The following is a 26444-nucleotide window of genomic DNA, read 5'->3' as shown; positions in this document are numbered from 1 at the left end:
CTCCGCTTGCTTGCCTCGTTCAATGCTTTCAAGGACCGAGCACTCCATCTGGGATGGAGAGAAGAAACCATCTACAAACAAAGAGAGCCTCGCTATTTCGACTGGGAAGCTGACCTTGAGACTGGACTTGGAAACCACAGGTTGGTACGAAACCAGAAGATACGCCTCATCGGGAGAAGCAGCGAGTAAGCCAGAGGGGTAACTTGTGAGCATTATCCCAGCCCACACATCCTTTAGACCAGCGCATAGTGTGAAGGGGTGTCGTATGTCCCAACCAAGCCTTAGGGGTTTAGTGGGGAGGTTTCTGCGCGGATCATAGGCACAGTCTGTTGGACAGATTCGGTGGTGCCCTCTTGAGCCGAGCAGGGGTGTTTTAGTCGTGGGTACTTCGCGATAGGGGCCTGTTCAGATGGGCCAGTGTTGTGTGTTGTACTGTGTTTGTTTTACGCCGCCAGGGTGAGTTTTACTGGAAGCAGGTGTGTGCTTGAACATGAATAAAAGCATTGTGATGGTTGAGACCGAAAGATCTGTCTATAACTGAGTATTCTGTTCACTACTATAATTCCCGGGGTCTAGAACTGTTGAAAGGGGGTGATTCAAGACCACCAAGGGCAAAACCACTTACATTATGAACCCCCAAAACCAGCATAATGAAGCCAATTGTAGGCATGACTATCACATTAATCAGGAAAGCTCCAAATTTGATTCCCCACAATTGGTATTACCATTGCAGAACCTTGTGTTTCACTCCCGAAATAAATAGTTTAAAAAAAACCCAAATATTTATACCTGGTTTTAACAAAAGCATGGAGACGAACTACAACTACAGTAACAACTTGCATTTATATAGCGCCTTTAACGTCATAAAATGTCCCAAGGCGCTTCACAGGAGTATTATAAGACAAACGTTTTGACAATGAGCCATACAAGGAGAAATTAGGGAGGGGACATTAATGTAGAAAGTTCTCATTGCCTACATTTTCTGCCTCCAACAGATTATCAATTATTACTGATGAGAATTAAGCAAAACACTGAATTGGGTTTTAAAAGTCCTATGTTTAGATAAAGATATCCTCCATATCTCTGTCAATGCTAAAAGGGCAGATTAAAATATGATTAATATAGCTCTTTAGGTGTTTTTTGATGGCATAATGGATAATTCTGATAAAAACATTAGAATATAGAAACACACAAATTTTAACACAGAAGCCAGCCATTGCATTTTCTTGTCTGTTTTTAATTTAGGATCCTCTCTGGAACTGATTTTGCATAGTTTAATTTCTGTGCATTTCCCCCAAACTTTACAATAATGTCGAGAAAAAAATAGTATAGTCTTGTTCCAGGAGTTATTTAATGCTGTATTGATTTAGCTTTGATCATTTGTGGCAAGACCACATTCTAAAAATTCTAAAGTTTCTTCTAATCTGCTTTACGTATCGAGTGCTTATATTAAAATCATGACCTTGTCTACTAATGAAAATAATCTGCATTTACCTTGTCTATTTCTTTTATATTTTGAATATTACTGGATAAATCTATTTAAATGTACAGTTCTAATAATTCAGTTGCAACTGGTGATTGATTTTGATCTACATAAGAACATAAGAATTAGGAATAGGAGTAGGCCATCTAGCCCCTCGAGCCTGCTCCGCCATTCAACAAGATCAGGGCTGATCTGGCCGTGGACTCAGCTCCACTTACCCGCCTGCTCCCCATAACCCTTAATTCCCTTTTTGGTTAAAAATCTATCTATCTGTGATTTGAATACATTCAATGAGCTAGCCTCAACTGCTTCCTTGGGCAGAGAATTCCACAGATTCACAACCCTCTGGGAGAAGAAATTCCTTCTCAACTCGGTTTTAAATTGGCTCCCCCGTATTTTGAGGCTGTGCCCCCTAGTTCTAGTCTCCCCTAACAGTGGAAACAACCTCTCTGCCTCTATCTTGTCTATCCCTTTCATTATTTTAAATGTTTCTATAAGATCACCCCTCATCCTTCTGAGCTCCAACGAGTAAAGACCCAGTCTACTCAATCTATCATCATAAGGTAACCCCCTCATCTCCGGAATCAGCCTAGTGAATCATCTCTGTGCCCCCTCCAAAGCTAGTATATCCTTCCTTAAGTAAGGTGACCAAAACTGCACGCAGTACTCCAGTTGCGGCCTCACCAATATCCTGTACAGTTGCAGCAGGACCTCCCTGCTTTTGTACTCCATCCCTCTCGCAATGAAGGCCAACATTCCATTCGCCTTCCTGATTACTTGCTGCACCTGCAAACTAACCTGCACAAGGACCCCCAGGTCCCTCTGCACCGCAGCATGTTGTAATTTCTCCCCATTCAAATAATATTCCCTTTTACTGTTTTTTTTTCCAAGGTGGATGACCTCACATTTTCCGACATTGTATTCCATCTGCCAAACCTTAGCCCATTCGCTTAACCTATCTAAATCTCTTTGCAGCCTCTCTGTGTCCTCGACACAACCCACTTTCCTACTAATCTTTGTGTCATCTGCAAATTTTGTTACACTACACCCTCTTCCAGGTCATCTATGTATATTGAAAACAGTTGTGGTCCCAGCACCGATCCCAGTGGCATACCACTAACCACTGATTACCAACCCGAAAAGGACCCATTTATCCCAACTCTCTGCTTTCTGTCAGCCAGCCAATTCTTGATCCATGCTAATACATCGGTACACCTCTATCCACCATGCTCGTTATATCCTCAAAGAATTCCAGTAAATTAGTTAAACATGATTTCCCCTTCATGAATCCATGTTGCATCTGCTTGATTGCACTATTCCTATCTAGATGTCCCGCTGTTTCTTCCTCAATGATAGCTTCAAGCATTTTCCCCACTGCAGATGTTAAACTAACCGGCCTATAGTTACCTGCCTTTTGTCTGCCCCCTTTTTTAAACAGAGGCGTTACATTAGCTGCTTTCCAATCCGATGGTACCTCCCCAGAGTCCAGAGAATTTTGGTAGATTATAACGAATGCATCTGCTATAACTTCTGCCATCTCTTTTAATACTCTGGGATGCATTTCATCAGGACCAGGGGACTTGTCTACCTCGAGTCCCATTAGCCTGTCCAGCACTACCCACCTAGTGATAGTGATTGTCTCAAGGTCCTCCCTTCCCACATTCCCGTGACCAGCAATTTTTGGCATGGTTTTTGTGACTTCCACTGTGAAGACCGAAGCAAAATAATTGTTTAAGATCTCAGCCATTTCCATATTTCCCATTATTAAATCCCCCTTCTCATCTTCTAAGGGACCAACATTTACTTTAGTCACTCTTTTCCATTTTATTTATCGGTAAAAGCTTTTACTATCTGTTTTTATGTTTTGCGCTAGTTTACTTTCGTAATCTATCTTTCCTTTCTTTATTGCTTTTTTAGTCATTCTTTGGTGTCGTTTAAAATTTTCCCAATCTTCTAGTTTCCCACTAACCTTGGCCACTTTGTACGCATTGGTTTTTAATTTGATACTCTCCTTTATTTCCTTGGTTATCCACGGCTGGTTATCCCTTCTCTTACCGCCCTTCTTTTTCACTGGAATATATTTTTGTTGAGCACTATGAAAGAGCTCCTTAAAAGTCCTCCACTGTTCCTCAATTGTATCACCGTTTAGTCTGTGTTTCCAGTCTACTTGAGCCAACTCTGCCCTCATCCCACTGTAGTCCCCTTTGTTTAAGCATAGTACACTCGTTTGAGACACTACTTCCTCACCCTCAATCTGTATTACAAATTCAACCATACTGTGATCACTCATTCCGAGAGGATCTTTTACTAGGAGATCATTTATTATTCCTGTCTCATTACACAGGACCAGATCTAAGATAGCTTGCTCCCTTGTAGGTTCTGTAACATACTGTTCTAAGAAAAAAATCCCGTATGCATTCTATGAATTCCTCCTCAAGGCTACCCCATGCGATTTGATTTGACCAATCGATATGTAGGTTAAAATCCCCCATGATTACTGCCGTCCTTTTTCACATGCCTCCATTATTCCCTTGATTATTGTCCGCCCCACCGTGAAGTTATTATTTGGGGGCCTATAAACTATGCCCACCAGTGACTTTTTCCCCTTACTATCTCTAATCTCCACCCACAATGATTCAACATTTTGTTCATTAGAGCCAATATCGTCTGTCACAACTGCCCTGATATCATCCTTTATTAACAGAGCTACTCCACCTCCTTTCCCTTCTTGTCTATCTTTCCGAATTTTCAGATACCGCTGTATGTTTAATTCTCAGTCTTGGCCACCCTGCAACGACGTTTCTGTAATGGCCACCAAATCATACCCATTTGTAATGATTTGTGCCGTCAACTCATTTACTTTGTTTCGACTGCTGCGTGCGTTTAGGTAAAGTGTTTTAAACCATGATTTTTAGTTTTGACCCCTCCTGCAGCCCCTTTATATTCATACATATTGTCCCTTCCTATCACCTTGTGGTTTACACTTACCCCAGTGCTACTCTGCTCTGTTGCCTCCTGCCTTTTGCATCCTTTTTTGGGGTTCTGTTCATCTGAGCTTTCACCCACTCTAACTAGCTCAGAGCCCTCTCCTGGGTTCCCATCCCCCTGCCAAGCTAGTTTAAAGCCCTCCCAACCGCACTATCAAAACCACCCGCAAGAACATTGGTCCTGTCTCTGTTGAGGTGTAACCTGTCCGACTTGTGCAGGTCCCACCTACCCCAGAAGCGGTCCCAATTGTTCAAGAAACTAAAGCCCTCCCTCCTACTCCAATGCTCCAGCCACGTATCGAGAATGAAAATAAAACTTTAAAAAAAATTGGGAATTTAATAACAAATTCTGAGATCTTCAACACCAATGAGCTTGCTCAGATCACATCCATTTCTGATTTATTCTATGTATCCACTGCCTTCCCCAATCCCTTCCACTATCACTTTCCAATTCCCTCATATATGCCCCTTCACTCTGCATCTTCTCCAGCCTTTTGCCCATTATGACTGATATCTGACAATATTCTCAATGGTTGGCTCTGCCTTCAATACATTAATTCCCATACGATCCCAACTGATCTCCCCAACTTCTCTGCTTCTCCATGGCGGAAAATCCATCGATCAAATTTGAGCGTTTGGCGAGTAACTGGCTTGGCTGTTCAACACCAGCTCTCCATGATGATCTTTGAGTCGTATAAATTGCTGCTCTTCACAGCAATTTTCTAAAAGTTCCACCGAGTTCACCCTGCATCTCCAACTTGGACACCCTCCATCCTGAGCTCAGATAACAAGCGTCAGGAGCTCAGGGATTATTTGGTTGCAAAAATCATGGCCCATCGTTCTCAGTCCTTTGAAGCCCCCACTTGCTCATTATCCAATTGGCTAATTCTTTCTTCCCTTTCCAGAGATGTTACCCAACCTTTCTTCATCTTCCTGATGCCACTCCATCCCTCACTTACTAAATTATCTTGTCCATTAATCCCTCCACCTGATCCCTTTCCCCCCCTCTAGTTCCACTCCTGATTACCCAATTTCCACTTCTCCATTTCATGTTTGCTTATAATCAGAATCTGTTCCCATCATCTGGCAATTTCCCTAGCCAGGATGATGATGGTGACAGCATATGCCCCATTTTGTCATTACAGCCTCTGTTGCACTGAATCACATCCTCTCTTGCATAAAACAGTTGTTCAGAGTTGCTTGACACAAGAGGAAAGGCAAAAGTTTATTTTAAGAACATTCAAATAACAACTGTAACCAGAATATACAAGAATCTAGGGAAAAAAAACAGGAAAGTTACCTTAGTTTGGGAGAATACACAGAAACACGACTGAGCAAAATCAGTTCAGAAGAACATTAAAAATAGGAGCAGGAATAGGCCATTTGGCCCCTCGAGCCTGCTCCGCCATTCAATAAGACCATGGCTGATCTGATCATGGACTCAGGTCCACTTCCCTGCCCGCTTCCCATAACCCTTTACTTCCGTATCGCTCAAAAATCTGTCTATCTCCGCCTTAAATATATTCAATGGCCCAGCCTCCATAGTTCCAGAGAAAAGCCTAAATTATATAGGATATACAGCACAGAAACAGGCTATTCAGCTCAACCCCCAGTCCATGCCGGCGTTTATGCTCCACTCAAACCTCATCCCGTCTTTCCTCATCTAACCCCATCAGCGTAACTCTCTATTCCCTTCTCCCTCCTATGCTTATCTAACCGCCCCTTAAATGCATCTATACTATTCACTTCAACTACTCCCTGTGGTAGTGAGTTCCACAGTCTCACCACTCTCTGGGTAAAGAACTTTCTTCTGAATTCCATATTTGATTTCTTGGGGACTATCTTATATTGATGGCTTCTAGTTTTGATCCTCCCCACAAGTGGAAACACTTTCTTTACTATCTATCAAAACCTTTCATAATTTTAAAAATCTCTTAGGAAAAAAGGCCTAGTTTGGTCATCCTTTCCTGATGGGTAAACCCTCACATTTATGGTATCATCCTTATAAATCTTCTCTGCTCACTCTCCAGTGCCTCTGTATCCTTTTTATAATATGGCGACCAGAATTGTACGCAGTACTCCAAGGTTCGAAAGAAGTCTATCCCTCTGGAAATAAACCCGTGTGCTTGGTTTGCTTTTTTATGGCCTTGCTCACCTGTGTTGCTACTTTTAGTGATTTGTGTATTTGTACTCCGCAGACCCCACGCAGACTCGCACCCTCCAAGTAATATGTGACCTCCCTATTCTTCCTAACCAAAATGTAAATCCTCATATTTATCGGTGTTCAAATTCATTTGCCAATTATATACCCACTCTGCAAGTTTATGAATGTCTTCCTGTAATTTGTTGCAGTCCTCCTTATAGATCAGTTACCCTAACATCTGTCATTGGGAAATGCTGGAGTCCATCATTAAGGAAGTAGTAGCAAGACATTTAGAAAATCATAATGCAGTCAAGTAGAGTCAACATGGTTTTATGAAAGGGAAATTATGTTTGACAAATTTGCTGGAGTTCTTCGAGGATGTAATGAGCAGAGTGGATTAAGGGGAACCAGTAGATGTCATGTATTTGGATTTCCAGAAAGCATTCGATAAGGTGCCACATAAAAGGTTACTGTACAAGATAAGAGCTCACAGGGTTGGGGGTAATATATTAGCGTGGATAGAGGATTGGCTATTTAACAGAAAACAGAGAGTCGGGATAAATGGGTCATTTTCAGGTTGACAAACTGTAACTAGTGGGGTGCCACAGGTATCAGTGCTGGGACCTCAACTATTTACAATTTATATTAATGACTTGGATGAAGGGACTGAGTGTAACGTAGCCAAGTTTGCTGATGATACAAAGATAGGTGGGAAAGCAATTTGTGAGGAGGACGCAAATAATCTACAAAGGGATATAGATAGGCTCAGTGAGTGGGCAAAAATTTGGCAGATGGACTATTATGTGGGTAAATGTGAGGTTATCCACTTTGGTCGGAAAATAAAAAAGCAAATTATTATTTAACTGGGGAGAGATTACAAAATGCTGCAGTACAGAGGGATCTAAGGGTTCTTGTGCATGAAACACAAAAAGTTAGCATGCAGGTACAGCAAGTAATCAGGAAGGAAAATGGAATGTTGACCTTTATTGCAAGGGGGATGGAGTATAAAAGTAGGGAAGTCCTGCTCCAACTGTACAGGGTGTTGGTAAGACCGCACCTGGAGTACTGCGTACAGTTTTGGTCTCCTTCTTTAAGGAAAGATATACTTGCATTGGAGGCTGTTCAGAGAAGGTTCACAAGGTTGATTTCTAAGATTAAAGGGTTTCATATGAAGAAAGGTTGAGCAGGTTGGGCCTATAATCATTGGAGTTTAGAAGATTGAGAGGTGATCTAATTGAAACATATAAGATTCTGAGGGGGCTTGACAGGGTAGATGCAGAGAGGATGTTTCCCCTCACGAGGGAATCTACAACTGTGGGGCATAGTTTCAGAATAAGGGGTCGCCCATTTAAAACAGAGTACAGGAGGAATTTCTTCTCTCAGAGGGTCGTGAATCTTTGGAATTCTCTACTGCAGAAAGCTGTGGAGACTGGGTCATTGAATATTTTTAAGGTGGAGATAGACAGATTTTTGAATGATAAGGGAGTCAAGGGTTATGGGAAATGGGCGGGGAAATGGAGTTTCTCCATTAGTTGGGATTCCATTATTTTTCCTACCACCGACGTTAATCTGACTGGTCTATAGTTCCCTGAACATGCTCTATCCCTCTTCTTCAATATAGGTATTACGTTAGCTATCCGGCAGTCCTCTGGCACAACACCTTTTTCTAACGAATTATTAAATACGTGTAGTAATGCATCTGTATCTCTTCCCTAGATTCTTTAAAAATGCACGGATGTAATCCATCCGGACCTGGGGTTTTATTTTGAGTTTGATTAGTTTATTTTATATATATCCTCTTTTGATGTTAAATGTACTTATCTTGTTCATAGCCTATAAAATAGAGGGAAAGAGCCGCTTGGTAAATAGCTGGTGAGTGTTTTTTGTCAAGCTTTAAGTTTATTTCTGCTGGGTTAGTTCTTAGTCTATTAAATTGAGTGCACATCCTTTGCCATGTGCGAAGACCTGGACGCTTCGTGTAGTCTGGACAACTACATGTGCAGGAAGTGTTACCAGTTACAGCAACTCGAGCTCCAGGTTTTGGAGCTTGAGCAGCAAGCTGGAGTCACTGTTGTGCATCCGTGAGGCTGAGAACTTTGTGGATTGCACATTTCTAGAGGTGGCTACCCCGCAGCTTAAGAGTATGTAAATTTCTGTGATTCTATGATTACTAATCTCTCACCATCTGATGTTATGTGCATCTGGTAAATACTGAAGCAAAGTAATTATTTAATATTTCTGCCATCTCCTTATCAATGCCTGTATTATCCTGTCCATCCCTTAGTTGTTCTATTCCCATCCTAATCTTCCTATCTTTATTCAAAAGCAAAATACCGCGGATGTTGGAATCTGAAATAAAAACAGAAAATGCTGGAAATCTCAGTGGGTCAGGCAGCATCTGTAGAGAGAGAAACAGTTAACATTTCAGGTTGATGATCCTTCGTCAGGTTATCGACCTGAAACGTTAACTCTGTTTCTCTCTCCACAGATGCTGCCTGATCCACTGAGATTTCCAGCATTTTCTATCTTTATTGCTATTTTTATTGATGTGCCTGTAAAATATATTATTTTGTTTTATGTTCCTTGATAATTTAATTTCATAATTCCTCTTTGTCTTCCTAATTGTTTTTTTGATTTCTCTCCTAATCTCTTCGTATTTTCCCTCATCATGCTCTCCTCTGCTGTCCATGTACTTAATGTATGCCTCTCCTTCCTTACCCTCAATTTTTCCCTTGAAGTTTTATTCATCCATGGTGTCTCATTAGTGTTTAGCTTGTTCTTGTATTTTTAGGGGAATATATTTTTCCTGGACTCTATTGAACACTGTTTTAAATGTTTCCCAGTGCTGTTCTGCTTCATTATTTGTCAATATTGTTGGCCATTTTATTTTCAGAAGTTCTATTCTCAGCCCCTCAAAATCAGCTTTTCTCCAATCTATTATCCTGGTCTTCATCATACTTATGTCCTTCTCAGTTATTATCTTAAAGCTTATTATAGTATTGTCACTATTGCCTAAATATTCCCCTACTTATACTACTCTTATCTGCTCTGGGTCATTTCCCATTACTAGATGCAATAGCGAATCCTCCATTGTTGGGCTTTTTACAAATTGGGTTAGAAAGGAATCCTGTACACATTGTAAGAACTCCATTCCCTTATCTCCTTTACCACCTCTTCTGTCCAAATCAATGGGCTCAATTTTCCCCAGTGATTTGCGCCCTTATTTTTTGGAGCAGGCTGATTTTTCTGGACTAACTTAAACATCCACAGTTTCCTCAATCAATTTGCACCAGCGTAGCTCTCTTAGTTAAGTTTTTTTTAGGTAAGTTTTTTTTTTCATCCAAAGGGGGCGTAACCAGCCACCTACACCAATTCTGGCCATTTAGTGAACTTTGGCCAGCTGATAGTTACTTCATTTCTGCTTAGGCCAGCATACGTGGCCTCTCGAGAAAACCTGTGCGGAGAGTTAAAGAAATCGGCGCAGGTAAGTAAATTGGAGATCATTCGGCCTGGGCTAGGGGCGGGAAGCAGAGCGGACCGGGACCGGCACTCACTCGGGGACTGGAGAGGGTCGGTGGGGGAGGGATTGCACTGACCAGCACTCACTCGGGGCCACAGCAGACCGGGACTGGCACTCACTCGGGGCACAGCAGACCGGGACTGGCACTCACTCGGGGCCACAGCAGACCGGGACTGGCACTCACTCGGGGACTGGAGAGGGTCGGTGGGGGAGGGAGTGCACTGACTAGCACTCACTCGGGGCACAGCAGACCGGGACCGGCACTCACTCGGGGACTGGAGAGGGTCGGTGGGGGAGGGAGTGCACTGACCAGCACTCACTCGGGGCCACAGCAGACCGGGACTGGCACTCACTCGGGGCCACAGCAGACCGGAACCGGCACTCACTCGGGGACTGGAGATGGTCAACAGGGAAGGGAGCGCATTTACCGGCAAGCCCTTCGGCCTGGGCTTGGGGCGGGAAGCGGACCGGGAAAGCACTCACTTGGGGACCGGAGAGGGTCGGCAGGAGAGGGAGCAACTGTTTTATCCAGAAAGACCTGGGCATGGAGATGCCTCTGGAAGTGCCATAGCTGTTTTGGAGGTAAAAGAACATGGAGTATCAGGAGGACCATTACTCAGATAACTCCTCAGTGACGGCAGAAGCACAAATCCAAACTCAACTTATCAATAAAGTGTTTGCAACTGTTTAACAATCTCCCTTTGTCGTCATTTAACCCCACCTTCACAAAAATTACAAGTCCTTTAATCCAGTACCCATTCTATATCATCACATCACATCGGAATTCTTTGGCTCTACATGGTCATCCAAACCTACATAACATGAATGAATAACCGAGCATGACATAAGTTCACACTATTCTGTATGACTATAATTTTCATGAATAACTAAGGACAAAATAAGTCAACATTCTCCTTTATTACAAGCAACTTAAAAATGACCATAAACCATCCCATTCTTTCCTTACTCTATGCTTCCCCTGGATATCTAAATGTGCCTTTCCTTCTTCTATTCTACAGCTTCTCCTAGCTGCGCCCGCTTGAGATCCCAGTCCCGGTCTGGAGGTCCCTTGATTTCCAACTCGGAGCTGTACTGCGCATGTGCGTCCATTGCAGTGACGTCAAAAACGTAGGTTTTTTTTCCCGCGCATGAGGAGAAGGCCCGGCTGCGTTTTTCTGCGCAGACAGCAGGCTCCATTCCCCGAGGTGACAGGCTACACTGCGCGGCTCCGGATTGCAGTATAAAGATCGGGGAAAGTTTGGACATGTTATTGAGGGAGTGCAGCGAAGGTTCACCAGACTGATTCCCGGGATGGCGGGACTGACATATCAAGAAAGACTGGGCTTGTTTTCACTGGAGTTCAGAAGAATGAGAGGGGATCTCATAGAAACGTTTAAAATTCTGACGGGTTGAGACAGGTTAGATGCAGGAAGAATGATCCCAATGTTGGGGAAGTCCAGAACCAGGGGTCACAGTCTAAGGATAAGGGGTAAGCCATATAGGACCGAGATGAGGAGAAACTTCTTCACCCAGAGAGTGGTGAACCTGTGGAATTCTCTACCACAGAAAGTTGTTGAGGCCAATTCACTAAATATATTCAAAAAGGAGTTAGATGTAGTCCTTACTACTAGGGGGATCAAGGGGTATGGCGAGAAAGCAGGAATGGGGTACTGAAGTTGCATGTTCAGCCTGAACACATTGAATGGCGGTGCAGGCTCGAAGGGCCGAATGGCCTACTCCTGCACCTATTTTCTATGTTTCTATGTTTTTCTGGCGCATTTCTGGACCTAAAAACCTGGCATAACTCTGGTAATACGCCAGAAAACGGGCTTGGGCAAAATTGAGCCCTATATCAGGGTAGTTGAATTACCCCATGTTTTTTTATTAATTTCCCTAATTTGTTTGCATATTACTTCCTCCACCCCCCTTCCAATATTAGGTGGTTTGTAGACAAGCCCTCATCATAGACAGTCCCTCGGAATCAAGAAAGACTTGCTTCCACTCTTAGCATGAGTTCTTAGGTGGCTGTACAGCCCAATACGAGAACCACAGTCTCTGTCACATGTGGGACAGACAATGGTTGAAGGAAAGGGAGTCTGGTTTGTCACACGCTCGTTCCGTTGCCTATGCTTGATTTCTGCATGCTCTTGGCGACGAGACTCGAGGGGCTCCCGGATGCACTTCCTCCACTTAAGGCGGTCTTTGGCCAGGGACTCCCAGATGTCAGTGGGGATGTCGCACTTTATCAGGGAGGCTTTGAGGGTGTCCTTGTAACATTTCCGCTGCCCACCTTTGGCTCGTTTGCCGTGAAGGAGTTCCGAGTAAACCGCTTGCTTTGGGAGTCTCGTGTCTGGCATGCGAACTATGTGGCGAGCCCTATTAGTGTGTTTGATCCTTTATTATCTTTTATCTCTATCCATATGGATTCTACTTCTGTCTTGCTGAAAGCTACATCACCTTTTTCTACTGTCATTATGTTATCTTAATAAGTAGTTACTCTACCCCCCCCTTTTTCCCTCTCTATCTTTCCTAAATATGTTATATCCTGCAAATTAAAAACAGACAAGAAAATGCAATGGCTGCCTTGCGTTAAAATTTGTGTTTCTAATATTTTAAGAGGAAAATTGTGGAGTTCATAGAATGATAAGAAATTTACAGCACAGAAGGACATTCGGCCTATCGTGTCTGTGCCCACTTCAAGTGCATATCCAAGTACTTTATAAATATGGTGAGGGTTTCTGCCTCTACCACCCTTTCAGGCAGTGAGTTTCAGACCCACACCACCCTCTGGGTGAAAACATTTCCCCTTAAATCCCCTTTAAACCTCGTACCAATTACTTTAAATCTGTGCCCCCTGGTTATTGACCCTTCTGGTAAGGGAAATAGGTCCCTCCTATCAGACTATCTAGGCCCCTCATAATTGTATGCGCCTCAATCAGGACTCCCCTCAGCCTCCTCTGTTCCAGAAAAACAACCCCAGCTTATGCAATCTTTTCTCACATCTAAAATTCTCGTAACATCCTCATAAATCTCCTCTATACTCTCTCTAGTGCAATCACATCTTTCCTGTAATGTGGTGACTAGAACTGCAGCCTAATTCCACTTTCCAGCTCTTGGTCCTTAGCCCTGTAGGTTACGGCACTTCAAGTGCATATTCAAGTACATTTTAAATGCTATGAGGGTTTCTGCCTCGACCACCCTTTCAGGCCGTGAGTTCCAGATCCACACCACCCTCTGGGTGGAAAAATTCTCCTCAAATCCCCTCTAAACCTCCTACCAATTACTTTAAATCTGTTCCCCCTGGTTATTGACCCCTTTGGTAAGAGAAATAGATCCTTCCTATCCACTCTATCTCGGCTCCTTATAATTTTATACACCTCAATTAGGTCTCCCCTCAGCCTTCTCTGTTCCAAAGAAAACAACCACCTATCAACCCTTTCCTCATAGTTAAAATTCTCCAGTCCAGGCAACATCCTCGTATATCTCCTCTGTACTCTCTCTAGTGTAATCACATCTCTTCTGTAATGTGGTGACCAGAACAGCACACAGTACTCCAGCTGTGGTCTAACGAGTGTTTTATACAGTTCAAGCATAACCTTCCTGCTCTTGTATTCTATGCCTCGGCTAATAAAGGCAAGTATTCTGTGTGCCTTCTTAACCACCTTATCTACATGGCCTGCTACCTTCAGGGATCTGTGGACCTGCACTCCAAGGTCCCTTTACTCCTCTGCACTTCTCAGTGTCCTACCATTTATTGCGGTTTCCCATGCCTTGTTCGCCCTCTCCAAAAGCATTACCTCACACTTCTCCAGATTGAAATCCATTTGCTACTGTTCTGTCCACCTGACCAGTTCATTGATATCTTCCTGCAGTCTACAGCTTTCTTCTTCATTATCAACCACATGGCCAATATTTGTATCATCTTCAAACTTCTTTCTCATACCCCCTACATTCAAGTCTAAATCACTGATTATATACCACAAAATGCAAGGGACCTACTGAGCCCTGTGGGGCCCGCCCGCCCGAACATCTCCTCGGCAGGGCCCACCCGCCTGAACATCATCTCGACGGGGCCCCGACCCTCTCTCTCCTCAGAGCCCCCCGCCCCCTTTCTGACGTTCCAAAATCCAGAAATACCTGAACCTGGGTTCGGGTGTTTCCGGATTTGTGACGTCAGAAAGACGATCGAAAGTGCGGAATCTGGAACGGCCTCGGTCCAGGATTCCTGACGTTGCACCTGTACTTCTCAGTTACATGTTTTGTCACTGATATAAATATTGAAGGGATTTATTTTAAATAACTTTTGCTAATTCAATGACTGTAATAAAATTAGCTGTAAAAGACTAATGTTTTGTGTGATATATTCACAGAGCGCAGCACACACAGCTTCCTAACATGGCAGGCAGCTCTCTTGGAAGTCTTCAGAAATCTGCCTGGGCTGTTTATTATTAACCCTGCACTTGCAGTACACAATACTTCCACATCCACAGTGTGGCGCTACAAACATTACAAGCTTACAGACATTACACTTCTCCCTCCTTAATGAAGAAGTTATTATAACAAACATCATACATAACTTTCATGTTTATACATAACACAGGATATAGACTTATTTTTTTCCATATTTACAAATTTAACTTTACCACTTGTTTTCTGTTTCGTAGAGGATACCTTCGCTCTTGAACAGAGCCTTCCAAACATGGTGTCGATTTCACACTCATTCGAGGCTCATCCTGAGGAACATTTTCCTCCACGGAATTTCCTTGATTTTCATTTGAACTCATTAACTTCAGGCTCTTTGTTTTCCTGACTCGGACTCAGACTTTCATTCTGATTCTCCCCTGGATTTGTTTCCAGTACATTGGATTTAGGATTTGCTACTGGTGTATAAAAACTATCTGATGAGTCAGAAATAATTGAATCATTCCCACCTTCAACTCCTTTCAGGTCTGCAGGTAAAATATCAATATGAACAAAACTAACCTGTCCATTATCAAACATCTTTACCAAATATGTGTGCAGACCACATATCTTCACCACTCTTCCTGGGAACCACTTTACCCATTTATGGTGATGGTTCTTCACTCTCACCTTCTGGTTTAATTTCACACTTCTCTCTTTTACTCTACCTCTATCCTGATTCTCTTTCTGTCTTAATTGTGTCCCTTCTACGGACTGCGCCAAATTTGGCTTTAACAACGAGAACCTGGTTCGTGGCTGTTGTTTGAGAAACAACTTTGCTGGTGTTCTACCAGTAGTTGTATGAGGAGTATTTCGATATGTAATCAAAAAATTAGCTAATTTGTGATCCAATGACAACTGTCGTTTCCTTGGATTAGGATCTAACATTTGTTTTATGAGGGCACGTTTTACAATTTGTACAGTGCGCTCTACTGCACCATTCGAAGAAGGATGGTATGGTGGAACCTTGGTATGTTTCACACCATTTTTGCTCGTGAATTGTGCAAATTCTTCTGAACGAAATTGTGGTCCATTATCCGAAACAATTTCTTCAGGGAGGCAAAATGAAGAAAATAATTTCCGTAAAATGTCCAATGTTTTACTACTTGTTATTTTCAATTTTCCACATTGGAAACACCTCAACCCACTTCGAATGGCTATCAATCACAATGAACAATTGTCCTTCCAACTCAACAAAATCAATATGTAGCCTTTGCCACACCCTGGAAGGCCATTTCCATGGCTGTAATGGTACTGGTGGTGGTTGCTTGCTTACCGATTGACATGTCGTACACTGACTCACGATGTACTCTATATCTTTATCAAGACCTGGCCACCATAAATAACTGCGTACAAAACTCTTGGTCAAGCACATTCCCAGGTGCTGGTCACCGAGGTCTCCTAATAATTTGGACCTGAATTTATTTGGTTTAACCACTCTTGCACCCCACATGATACAATCTTTATCAACTGATAATTCATTCCTACGAATGAAGAATGGAGGTGTATCTTTGTCTGTTACCTGGTTTGGCCATCCATTTGAAATACACCTTTGACATCACTGGGTCACGTTTGGTTGCACTACCAATCTCTATAGCTGTGACTGGCAGTTCATCAATGTATGAAAAATAAAACACTTCTTCCCTATCGGGTGCAACTTGTGATGGGAAAGGCAATCTAGACATTGCATCAGCATTACTGTAATCAGCTGATCATCTGTATTCAATATCATATGTATATGCTGACAAAATCAAAGCCCATCTCTACATTCGGGCTGCAGCTAATGTTGGAACTGGGGACTTTGGATGGAGGATTGCTGTTAGGGGCTTATGGTCCATAACGATGGTAAACTTACGACCATACAAGTATTTGTGAAACTTCTTGACCCCAAAAATTAATGCCAAGCTTCCCTTTCAATTTGCGCATAATTACTCTCACTGGCACTGAGAGTGCATGAAGCAAAAGCAATTGGTCTCTCCTCCCCACTACTTAATACATGAGAGATTACTGCCCCAATTCCATACAGAGAGGCATCACATGCTAGCTTAATCTCCTTAGATATGTCATAGTGAACTAACATGGTGCTCTCTACCTCCTTGAATGCTGTATCGCATTTTTTTAACCACTTCCAATGGACCTGTTTTTGAAAAAGTTCATTGTCGATGTAATACTGTAGCCAAATTTGGTAGGAACTTCCCATAATAGTTCAAAAGACCCAAGAATGAACGAAGTTCAGTGACATTCCTGGGAGTGGGTGCATTTCTAATTGCATCCAATTTTTCCATGGTTGGATGTAAACCATCTTTGTCTACTCTGTACGCTAAGTACTCCACTGAGTTTTTAAATAACCACACTTACGAGCAGACACACGTACTCTGTGCTTCCCTAGCCGTTTGAGGACTTCATTCAATATGTTATTATGAATTTGCCTATTTGGTGCTGAAATTAGTATGTCATCCAAATAACATACTACTCCTTCAATACCTTGCAAAATCTGGTTCATTACCCCTTGGAATATGGCAGGGGCGGAAGACACTCCAAACGGTAGCCTATTAAATTGATATAGGTCGAGATGAGTATTTATAGTCAAACATGACTTGGACTCCTCATCTAGTTCAAGCTGTAAGTAGGCATTCGTAAGATCCAGTTCTGAGAAGATCTGACCAACTATCAGTGTTGTGAACAAATCTTATATATTTGGCAATGTATTGGGGACATTACCCTCTAGAACCTGGTTTACGGTTACTTTATAATCACCACACAATCTTACCTTACCATCGGACTTAGAAACATAGAAACATAGAAAATAGGTGCAGGAGTAGGCCATTCGGCCCTTCGAGCCTGCACCGCCATTCAATAAGATCATGGCTGATCATTCCATCAGTACCCCTTTCCTGCTTTCTCTCCATACCCCTTGATCCCCTTAGACTTAAGGGCCATATCTAACTCCCTCTTGAATATATCCAATGATCTGGCATCAACAACTCTCTGCGGCAGGGAATTCCATAGGTTAACAACTCTGTGTGAAGAAGTTTCTCCTCATCTCAGTCCTAAATGGACTACCCCTTATCCTAAGACTATGTCCCCTGCTTCTGGACTTCCCCAACATCGGGAACATTCTTCCCGCATCTAGCCTGTTCAGTCCCGTCAGAATCTTATACGTTTCTATGAGATCCCCTCTCATCCTTCTAAACTCCAGTGTATAAAGGCCCAGTTGATCCAGTCTCTCCTCATATGACAGTCCAGCAATCCCTGGAATCAGTCTGGTGAACCTTCACTGCACTCCCTCAATAGCAAGAACGTCCGTCCTCAGATTAGGAGACCAAAACTGTACACAATATTCCAGTGGGGCCTCACCAAGGCCCTGTACAACTCCCTGCTCCTATAATCAAATCCCCTAGCTATGAAGGCCAACATACCATTTGCCTTCTTCACCGCCTGCTGTATCTGCCCACTTTCAGTGACTGATGAACCATGACACCTAGGTCTCTTTGCATCTCCCCTTTTCCTAATCTTCCACCATTAAGATAATATTCTGCCTTCGTGTTTTTGCCCCCAAAATGGATAACCTCATATTTATCCACATTATAATGCATCTGCCAAGCATTTTCCCACTCACCTAACCTGTCCAAGTCACCTTGTAGCCTCTTAGCGTCCTCCTCACAGCTCACCCAGTGTAATGTGAAGGAACTCCTTTATGTATATGGCCAGTACATGACTTCTTAATAGCTACTTCTAAATCAGTGTTGTCCAGTAGAAATTGCCGATTATGCTCCGGTATATAAAGTGGTTTTGTTTTGCAGCAATGCTACAATCAAAATATAAATGCAGCCTGTTTCATACTTAGGCAACACGATATAGTAAATAGGGTTCCCAACCCACTCGAAATGACTGGTAGTCTACCGGAATCAGAGGATCCTATCCCGAGCACTGCCTCCAGCAGCCCAGGAGATAAGCCATTTAAATTTGCTGCCCCAGTGTGCCCACAATCACAACAGGCACTTATGTGAGGTATTGTAAATAATTGATGATTGCTGGCCTGGCGTTAATTTTAAACAGAATAATTTCCCACCCTTTTCCATTGAGCTCGTCAGCGCTGTCACCCACAGAGAGCTGTGACCGACCAGGGGCTCTGAAACCAGGGGGAGTAGGAGGAGGAGAGACTGGGAGGAGTCCCCAGGTTAGTGTAATCCGCAAACTTGGAGATATTGCACTCAATTCCTTCATCTAAATCGTTAATGTATATTGTAAAGAGCTGGGGTCCCAGCACTGAGCCATGCGGCACTCCACTAGTCACTGTCTGCCATTCTGAAAAGGTACAACAACAATGGGTGTAGCCCAATTACATCGATTTATCTTACAAATAATGTTCTCAGTCTCTAGTCTTTTCAGTTCTTGCTCAACTTTCTCCTTGAGTGCATATGGTACGGAATGTGGCTTGTAGTAAACCGATCTAGCGTCCTTCTGTACCCTGACACTCACCTTGAAGCCTTGGATCGGACTGCCTGGTTCGCAGAACACCTTCGGATACTTCTTGATAACCTCATCCGTTGATGAAAATCTCGCTTCCACACAGAAAATCTTACTCCAATCCAGCTTCAGTGATCTCAACCAATTTCTTCCTCGTAAGGCAGGCTTGTCTCCTTTCACTACTATTAGAGGCAAGTTCTGAAATTGATCTTTATATTTCACCGGTACGGTGATACGACCTAACACAGGAATTTTCTCTTCCGAGTAGCCTCGCAGCTCTATCTTGGATTCCTCCAGTTGAAAATCACGCAATTTGTCGTGGTATAGTGACTCCGGTACTACACTCACGGATGCACCCGTGTCAATTTCCATTGGTATCTTGAATCCCGCAACATCTATGTGGATTTTGATGCTTTCCGAATCGCTGTCCATTAACCTCGTGCTCCTGATGACGTGTAACTCTAACATCTCCTCATCCTGTTGTTGTTCTTCCATGCTGTGTAGTCTCTTGGGATTTCTACTCATAGCTTTGAACGCTGGACTCATAGCTTTAAAAACTGGTTTCCCCTTCAGTCGGTATGCCTTCGCAAGATGCCCAGTCTTTCTGCAGAAGAAACACTCTGCCTTCACATATGGACAACTTTGAGCAATGTGTTGTCCCAGGCACCTATAGCACGACTTCGATGCTCTGTTAGAATTTCTAGTTTCTGAGACTTTTGGCCATGCCCGTCTTTTACTTTGAACCTGCAGGTGATTTACTTTGGTTGACTGATGACCGTAATCATCATTTAATTCTCGGTAATATTGTTCGGCCATGCTCATCGACCTCGCTGTCTGACAAGCAATCTCAAAAGTCAAGTCATCCGTCGTCAATAACTTCCTTCTGATCGCATCATTTTTCACCCCACAAACAAAACGATCCCGTAATGCTCGGTTTTGAAAGTTTCCAAAATTACAGTGCATAGATAGCTTTCTTAATGCTACGATGTAATCACTGATACTTTCATCAGCCTTTTGATTCCGAATCCAGAAACGATAGCTTTCAGCAATTTCTAATGGATTGGGGTTATAGTGCTGCTCCAGTTTTGTTAAAATCTCTTTAAGCGTTATGTCCTTTGGCTCGTCAGGCACAAGCAGATTTACAAGGGTTTCGTACAATGTCGGACCCGCCTCCGATAAGAAGATCGCTTTCTTACATTCCAACACAGCCCGGACTGCATTGTCTGGAACTTCGATTATGTTATTTGCAGTGAAATACATTTGTAGCCGATCCACATATGCTTTAAAACGTTCCCGGTCATGTCTATATTCTCCCAAATTTCCCAATACACCTTCCATTTTAATCTCTGGCTGTTCACACCGTGTGCTGTATTTTACCTCGGATTTTGTAGCTTTTTTCCCCAAAGAGAGAAACTTCCAAAGTCTCTCTGTCGGCTGGCTGAATCCTTCACCAACAAAATTTTAGCTTTAAATCATCCAAAAAATCCCATCTTCCGTCGCCAAATGTGATATCTTCACAGAGCTTTAACACAGCTCCTAACATGGCAGGCAGCTTTCTCGGAAGTCTCCGGAAATCTGCCTGGGCTGTTTATTATTAACCCTGCACTTGCAGTACACAATACGTCCACATCCACAGTGTGGAGCTACAAACATTACAAGCTTACAGACATTACATTTTGCTACGAAGATTGCCAACTCTGGTTGGAGGCATTCCTGGAGGATTGAACACATGAAATACTGACCACATGACATTCTGACCATGTGATGGCTGATCACATGATGTTTGATCACATGATCAAATATTTATTCAAGTTCCCTAATTTAAGTCTCTACCTAATAGTCACATGTGGTGAAGAATCCCACGGCCTAATATAGCCTGCAGTTCAAGAATCTTTCTCCTCCCTGGTTTCTTCCTGTGAGAATCCTTGCTTTCCATTCTCGAGTTCCTCATTCAGCTACCAGTGAAAATAATCTTTCACTATTTACCCACAGTAAGGTCCTCAGGTTTCACTGCCCCTTTTACTGGTTGCTCCACTCAGTGCCGCTCCTACCCTATTCCCCAATCTCCATCTCCCCCCGCCCGCCCCCACGTCGAGCCCCCGATTTCAGAAACCCCCATTTGATAGACATTTCCACCCTCCCCGCTCCCTCATTCCAAACTCCCCAATCCTGATTTGACTCTCTCCTCCCAGTCTCTCCTCCTCCTACTCCCCCTGGTTTCAGAGCCCCTGGTCGGTCACAGCTCTCTGTGGGTGACAGCGCTGATGAGCTCAATGGAAAAGGGTGGGAAATTATTCTGTTTAAAATTAACGCCAGGCCAGCAATCATCAATTATTTACAATACCTCATATAAGTGCCTGTTGTGATTGTGGGCACACTGGGACAGCAAATTTAAATGGCTTATCTCCTGGGCTGCTGGAGACAGCGCTCGGGATAGGATCCTCTGATTCCGGTAGACTACCGGTCATTTCGAGTGGGTTGGGAACCCTATTTGCTATATCGTGTTGCCTAAGTATGAAACAGGCTGCATTTATATTATGAATGTAGCATTGCTGCAAAACAAAACCACTTTATATACCGGAGCATAATCGGCAATTTCTACTGGACAACACTGATTTAGAAGTAGCTATTAAGAAGTCATGTACAGGCCATATACATAAAGGAGTTCTTTCACATTACACTAGTAAAGAAACCAGCATCAAAACACAATGACTCGGCTATGCCTGTCTGGCACATAACAAGTCTGATATGAAACTATGCTTCAGGCTATGCTAAGGTCCTGGACGCCCTACGAAAGGAGAGGGTGGACCCTGTCGGGTGGTTCTCTGAGCAGACTGTCGAACTCGTTCGGCAGAACGTCTCATCGCCAGAGCTGTCACACAAGCACCAAGATATAGCTTGGTTGGCGGTGAGGAGGGCCTTACCCGTCAGAGCGTTCATGCACAGCCGACGTCTCAGCAGCACGGCACGGCGCTCCCGAGTCGGCTGCGGGGCGGACGAGGCTGTCACCCATCTCCTTCAGGATTGCGCCTTCGCAAGGCAGGTTTGGAAAGAGATGCAGTAGTTGCTGTCGAGGTTCATCCCAAGCAGCTCCGTAACACAGGACTCTGTGCTCTACGGGCTGTTCCCAGGGACACACACCGAGACAGACATCACCTGCTGCTGGAGGGCCATCAACTCGGTCAAAGACGCTCTTTGGTCTTGCCGAAACTTGCTGGTCTTCCAGAGCAAGGAGATGTCCATGTCTGCGTGTTGCAGACTGGCGCAATCCAAGATCCAGGAGTACGTGCTGAGGGACGCACTTAAAATTGGTGCAGTCGCCGCAAAGGCACGGTGGGGAAGGGCCACAGTTTAAAGCCCTTCTGCCACGGTAAACCCGGGGGTAGGAATCAGTACAAAACTCCCCTCTGGCCGTACTTGTAACTTCTTTTTTGTGTACATGGAGCACCATGATCTGTAAACACCTATGTAGTGCCATGTACAATGCAAGATCTGTTTCGTGATGCACGTTGGAAAGGAAAAATGTAAATGTACCGTCACCCATTCCGTGTACTGTATAGTGACACATGTAATGTAATTTGATGAATGTACTACAATGTATCCCGTATTGTACCGAATTGTACTTGAAATGAAAAGCAAGGAAATGTATCGAACGGAACTGCCGTCAGCACCCAAATGTAGTGTACGGGATTGTTGACCGCAGCTAAATGGACTGAACTGCTTGTGAATGTACTGTACAAATTTTTATATGAATAAAGTATATTTTGAAATAAAAAAAGATATGAAACTATGCTTCAGGCAGGGATTCTATGCATCAGGAGTGAAAAACAATGCTCTGTTATCCTCTCCCCAGAATTATGTTTTTACAGTTATATATTCAGTTAGAATGAGAAGGTCTGCTGCTTTACAAAAAATGCATTAAGCTTGCCTTTAAAGCTACTGAGACCCTTCAAAAAATACACAACACAATTCTCTGAAGATCATATTAGCAATCAAAATACCACCCCCCCCCCACCTAAAAACAGTGAATATTTTCATTTCAACTTAAGTTTCTTACCCGAAGTAAAACACCAATAGGCTGACAATAGCCAAGGCTCCCTGAATTTTTGTAGAGCTTGCAATAACTCGGGATAGCTACACATGAAAAAGAAAGGAGTAATAAACAATAATTCAATAGCAATCCTCAAATAATGGAGACAAATTTTAAATTTACACAAGTGACCACAATTATTGATGTACCTATTTAACTAATCTTGAATGATTATTGTAAAGAATTACTTCTGAACTTAGTTAGCCATTAAGCCTGATTTGTCATGGGAAAGCTGTTATGATAAGTTTTAAGATCACACCTAGGGTTCCAATAAAGAATAATAAATGATTGAATATATGGAAAGAAATATTTGTGTAAGCTGGCTGAATATTCTAGGAACAATCAAGAGTTAAGCATTGATACAATGTATTTTGTTTAAACACAATGACAAGAAAGAGAGAGTAACAGTGACAAACGAATAAGAAATAACTGAATAAACTTCAAAATGTTATACTTAAATAAAGCTGATGAGCAATCCCTTACTTGGTTATTTTTTGGGGGGGTTTAAACTAGATATTCTATACTGCTTCAACATTATCAACCATTCCTGTAAGAAGACACGATGTCCCACACAGACTGCAGTGTGTCTTTATCGGTACAGTATCGAAACAAATGGAATAGGGAACTTCTGCCACCATGTGCCTCCACGTAATTTGCCCCTCTCTTTGACAGGCAGCTCAAATATTTACTATCAAACCGAAACTCAGGCTATAAACCAACAGAGAGTTTATTCACTGAACAGATAAATCAACAGCACTCAGGGCAAAATGTATCTGCAGTACTTTACAAACTTGCAATCAAATCCAATACCCCAGGAGACTTGAATCTATGTGTCAGAGGATTTGACTGCCCTGTTTCTATATCCTTCAAAAAGACATGTCAGAAGAAACATTAATAATAAACTGGCACTTTTAATTGTACAGATTGACTGGCAGTATTCTGACAAATGGCTCAAAAAAGTGTTAACTGTCAGGCATCATAGTTATTCAAAGATACTATTCAATAACACGACACCTACGAGTCTGAATTCAGTCGCTATGAGCACATTAAACTCCTCTGTTTAGCAGAAACCAAATCATAAGCACATATTAACTGACCTTGGATCTACCCAAGTGGAATTTGTATTCACGTACCTCACAGAGACAACTAACACAATCAGTATTATCCCTGTGTGTACATCAGCCAATCAATAAATGAAGACAAAAAAACTCAAACTCTTCAATAAATTTTGTGTCCTTCTGTGCATGCGTGTTTGGCCCCGCCCCTTATGCACATGCGCGCCGTCACCGAGACAGCGCATGCGTAGTTCCCCACAGTTACATCTGCAGTGCAGCGTGGGCCACATTTTGCTCAGCTTCGTGAAAAAAGGCCCTTCACTAGATCCGTGCTAACCGGGGGGGCGGAGGAAAAGGGGAAAGAGAGGGAATCTGACAGAGGGCAGGGTGAAGAGGGGGAATCGGAAGGGGAGAGGAAGGGAGTGAGGTAATCAGAGAGAGGAGGGGAGGGAGTGAGAGATGGAATCGGAGAGGGAGAGAGAGAGGGAATTGGAGAGAGAGGAGGGGAGGGAGTGAGGGGGAGAGAGAGAGAGAATTGGAGCGAGATGGGGAGGGAGTGAAGGTGAGAGGGAATCTGAGAGAGATGGGGAGGGAGTGTGAGGGAGAGAGGGAGACTTGATGGGGGGGGGGCGGAAGAGGGAATCAGGGGAGAGAATGAGAGAGGAGGGGAGAGAGAGAGGGAAGTAGAGAAAGGAGGGGAGGTAGTGAGGAGGAGAGAGAGAGAATGAGTGAGAGCGGATCGAGGTGGGGGGGGGGAGAAAGAGAGGTCAGGAACTCATGGCGGGGGGGAAGAATACAGAGAGCAACCTGATCCAGGACTAAAGGGTGAGGGGGAGAGAACGAGAGCGAGAACGTGATCCAGATGGTAAGGTGGATCACTTTCTTCCAACTCCACCCCCTCTCCTTTACACCCAAACCACGTTCTCCTCCTCCTCCCGCTTGAGCTAGATGATTTCTCAGAAAGCTCGGCACGTGTGTGGCAAGTGACATTATTGGACTGGACGAAATTCTGAAGTCAAGACACTGTCACTATTCACCTCATACCCAATAAATCTGTTAACGCTGTGTGACCCGCACACAATGCGGGGGGATGCGGGGGGGGAGGTTGTCAGGAACTTGGGCAGAGGGAAGGTGTCAAGGAATTTGGGCAGGGGGAAGGTGGTCAGGAACTTGGGCAGAGGGAAGGTGTCAAGGAATTTGGGCAGGGGGAAAGTGGTCAGGAAGCCGGGGTGGGAGGGAGAAGGTCAGGAACTTGGGAGGGGCGAGAAGATCAGGAACACTTGTGTGTGCGGTGGGGGGGTGGGCGGAGGTCAGGAACTTGGGTGGGATGAGGGGTGAGGTGGAGAGTAGGTCAGGAATTTTGGAGGGCGGGAGTGGGGGGGGGGGGGGAAAGGAGATCAGGAACTTGGGTGGTAGAGGCAGGAACTTGTCTGCGGGTGGGAGAAGGTCTTAACCCGAGAGAGTGAGCCCTGTCTATTCCAAGTGAGCTCTGTTCGGTCTGGTGTAGACAATCAGAATAGCTCGAGTTACCCTTTACAAAGTAACTGATTATGTAGGCCGGTAGGATCGAATTACACATTCCAGAGAAACTGCAGGGTGTGTCTTGTCCTCCAAGGGAACCAATCAGCAATCAGGACTTGTCATCAAAGGAGACCAATCAGAGCTTTTAGTGTTGCAAATAAGCACACTCATAAATTGCAGGTCTGAGCAAAAAGGGAAAAAATCCATCTGAAATGAAGATGCTCACAAGGTTTATAGGATCTTGTTATTTTTTTCATTTTATTTTTGCACTTAAGGTTATTTTTATTCATTCATGGGATGTGAACATCACCGGCAAAGCCAGCATTTATTGCCCATCTCAAATTACCCTCGAGACACATCAGTCCCTCAGAATCGAGGAAGACTTGCTTCCACTCCCAAAGTGAGTTCTCTGATGGCTGAACAGTCAGATACGAGATCCACAGACCCTGTTACAGGTGGGACAGACATTCGTCAGGGGAAGGGGTGGGTGAGGCTGGTTTGCCGCGCGCTCCTTCCGCTGCCTGCGCCTGGCCTCTTCATGCTCCTTGCGTCGAGACTCAGAGTTCAACGCCCACCCTGATGGACTTTCTCCACCTCGGGCGGTCTTCGGCCACGGTCTCCCAGGTGTCAGTGGTGATGTCGCATTTTACCAGGGAGACTTTGAGGGTGTCCTTATAACATTTCCGCTGTCTTCCTTTGGCTCGTTTACCATGA

General features: G+C 43.7%; 1 protein-coding gene across 4 annotated transcripts in view; it reads right to left on the bottom strand.

Annotated features, from left to right (window-relative positions):
* The window catches only part of tapt1b (transmembrane anterior posterior transformation 1b), a 253864-nt gene that overhangs the window by 13142 nt on the left and 214278 nt on the right, over positions 1-26444 (bottom strand). For all 4 annotated transcript variants that reach the window (XM_070870858.1, XM_070870861.1, XM_070870863.1 and 1 more), the window contains one exon: positions 23122-23198. In XM_070870858.1, coding sequence (XP_070726959.1) covers positions 23122-23198 — 77 coding nt within the window. The remainder of the gene's footprint in view (positions 1-23121; positions 23199-26444) is intronic.

The sequence above is a fragment of the Pristiophorus japonicus genome, chromosome 2 (genome assembly GCF_044704955.1).
Source record: "Pristiophorus japonicus isolate sPriJap1 chromosome 2, sPriJap1.hap1, whole genome shotgun sequence".
NCBI classification, from domain to species: domain Eukaryota; kingdom Metazoa; phylum Chordata; class Chondrichthyes; family Pristiophoridae; genus Pristiophorus; species Pristiophorus japonicus.
The sequence above is the reverse complement of the archived record's forward strand: the minus strand, read 5'-3'. Positions and strand labels throughout refer to the sequence as shown.